Raw genomic sequence first — 2,475 nt, forward strand, 5'->3', positions numbered from 1 at the left:
GGTTCGAATCCACCAGATGCTCTGCCGGGGAAGGAGGGGCAATCTCCTCCTGTACCAGTCAGATCTGATTTGACGGTACACGCACACAAAAATAATAAAATAAAATTAAAAAAAAAAACCAAACAAACCCAAAACAAAAAGAAACAATGGATTCAAGAGAAATACTCTGTTTAGAATAATGGGTATTTTGATTGTTGTTTATGTTTAATTTTTAGAATTTTAGGGAACTGAACAAATGGTGAGGTATCTCAACCATGCTGCTATAATGTGAAACCTATTCATTTCACTCTACAGGAACAACAATCCATTAGCACAAAATGAAGGATGTAGAACATTGCTGTAGACAAGAACAGCTGTAATTATTATTTGCTGCATAATATTAGGAAATATATTTCAAAGCTTTTAAAATATGTATCTTTGGTGGAAAACAAAACTATTTGTGCAAATTACACTCAATGTAATTCCAACATAATTATGAATAACAAATCTACTCTAGAATCACTACACACACACACACACACGGATATATATTTTCAAATAAAATAATCCTTAACTATGATCATATTAAAATTTTTGACAGATCAGACTTACTCTGCGTAGGACATTTTGGAAATCATTTCCCAGTTCTAAAGTAGTAATGATAAATACTCCAAGAATTAAAAGTCCCCCTGGAAGCATTCTGGATACCTAAGAAGAGAAATATTTTATTAGCTAACATGTATTTACAATTAATGCAGTCGTTTCTATCTAATACTCTAAATCAGCAAATACTGAATACTAACTATATGGATATAATTAAGATAGAAGATTGAAAGAAATGATGATATTAAAACAGATGGCAACAGGATGAACGAAGTCTTATATACACTATTTTTCTACAGTTTCCTAAATATTTTATAATATATGATGAGGTAAATGTATATGTTTTGTATGTGGCAAGGACATAAACTGTGGGACCCAAGAGTGGAATGTTATAGATGAGCTGTGTCTTTCTACAATAAGTATTATAAATCTTAATCTCTATGTTTATGGTAGGGAACCAATCCGAAGTGACAGGGTTCAAATCCATGGTCCTTCTGTGGTAGAAAGATGGACAATCATCTCTTGTGAGATTTATTGCCCCTGAAAACCCATTGAAAGTCAGCTATGAGTCCCTTCCTACTGGACAGCAAGCAACAACAGCATGTTTATGGTTACAACATCATTTGGGGTATTGTTATGCTAACAAGACAGGATTAGTACAGTGTTTATCTTGAGTCTATCCCTTTAGAGATCTTAGAAAGATTAAAGATGTGAACAGAAGCAGGAATGAGGGAGAAGAGATTCTAAGCCATGTGAAGATCCACCAAGGGCAACAGGTGAGAGACAAGGACCTTCTCCCAGAGTCAACAAAGAAAGAACTTCGCCGAAATCTCACAACCTGAATTCAAACATAGAGCCTTCTACATTGTGAGAAAATAAACTTCTGTTTATTAAAGCGGGATTTTACTATTTGTGGTATTTCTGGTATGTTGTTGTTGTTGATAGCTTTCAAGTCAAGCATGACTCATAAGGACCCTATGAACAAAAGGCCTGAAGCCTTTCTATAACTATAGACATTTATCAAAGTTCATAAAGTCTCCAGAAGCATGTTGTTTAGGCCATTCCTGCTTCCAAACTGGTCTTAAACTGGTCACTCCACCAAACACTGTCCACCATGGGTAACCATTTGATACCCCAATGGCACATGGTTCAGCATCACAGGAACCCCATGTTACCTAAGTACAGCATACTGACAGAAGAGCACTGTACCACTTAGAAATGTTCCTCCAAAATATAATAACAACCAACTCTAAATACAAAGGCCCTCACTGAGGTTTTGTTGACTCTAAACAAGAGGCTTAAATAAAAAAACCAAGCAACACAGTACGTGGTACTTGTTGTTATGTGCCATTGAGTCACCTACAATGTATAGCAACCCTATGTACAACAGCTCTGAACCCTTCCCTGTCCTGACCCAGTCTTATTAATTCCAACACACCAACCCCCATTGCCGCAAATACTGAATCAATCCATCTCATCTGGGGTGTCCCCCTCCTGTGCTGCCCCTCCACCATTTTGAGAATGATGTCCTTTTCCAAGGACCGATCTCTCCTGGCCATGTGCCCAAAGTATATGAGACAAAGCTTCAAAATCCCAGCCTCCAAGGAGAGACTTGGTTTCACCATCTCTAAGACAGACCAATTTGTTTTCTTGGCAGTCCATGGTATGTTCAAGACTCTTCTTCAGCACCACAACTTGAAGGTATCTATTTTTCTTCTGTTATCCTTACTCATAGTACCAGTAATAAATATGAGCTCTGGTGACTTAGTGGCAAGGAACTGGCTCTGCCAATGCAAAGATACATGGTTCAAATCCACAAACTACTCTGCAGGATAAATATGGGCTATCTCCTCCTGTGCAATTTATTGCCTCTGCAAACCTGCTGGAGGGACA

The 2,475-nt window shown here is 37.5% G+C and overlaps 1 protein-coding gene across 3 annotated transcripts in view; it reads right to left on the reverse strand.

Annotated features, from left to right (window-relative positions):
- LOC102858193 (chromosome unknown open reading frame, human C1orf27) overlaps positions 1-2,475 on the reverse strand; it is a 68,431-nt gene that overhangs the window by 53,342 nt on the left and 12,614 nt on the right. For 2 of the 3 annotated variants that reach the window (XM_006901308.1, XM_006901307.1), the window contains exon 3: positions 592-687. The exons of the other annotated variant lie outside the window; for it this stretch is intronic. In XM_006901308.1, the coding sequence (XP_006901370.1) occupies positions 592-687 (96 nt within the window). The remainder of the gene's footprint in view (positions 1-591; positions 688-2,475) is intronic. 3 annotated transcript variants of the gene reach the window in all.

The sequence above is a fragment of the Elephantulus edwardii genome, unplaced genomic scaffold (assembly GCF_000299155.1).
Source record: "Elephantulus edwardii isolate Elephantulus edwardi_28Jun2011 unplaced genomic scaffold, EleEdw1.0 scaffold00318, whole genome shotgun sequence".
Classification (NCBI taxonomy): Eukaryota; Metazoa; Chordata; class Mammalia; order Macroscelidea; family Macroscelididae; genus Elephantulus; species Elephantulus edwardii.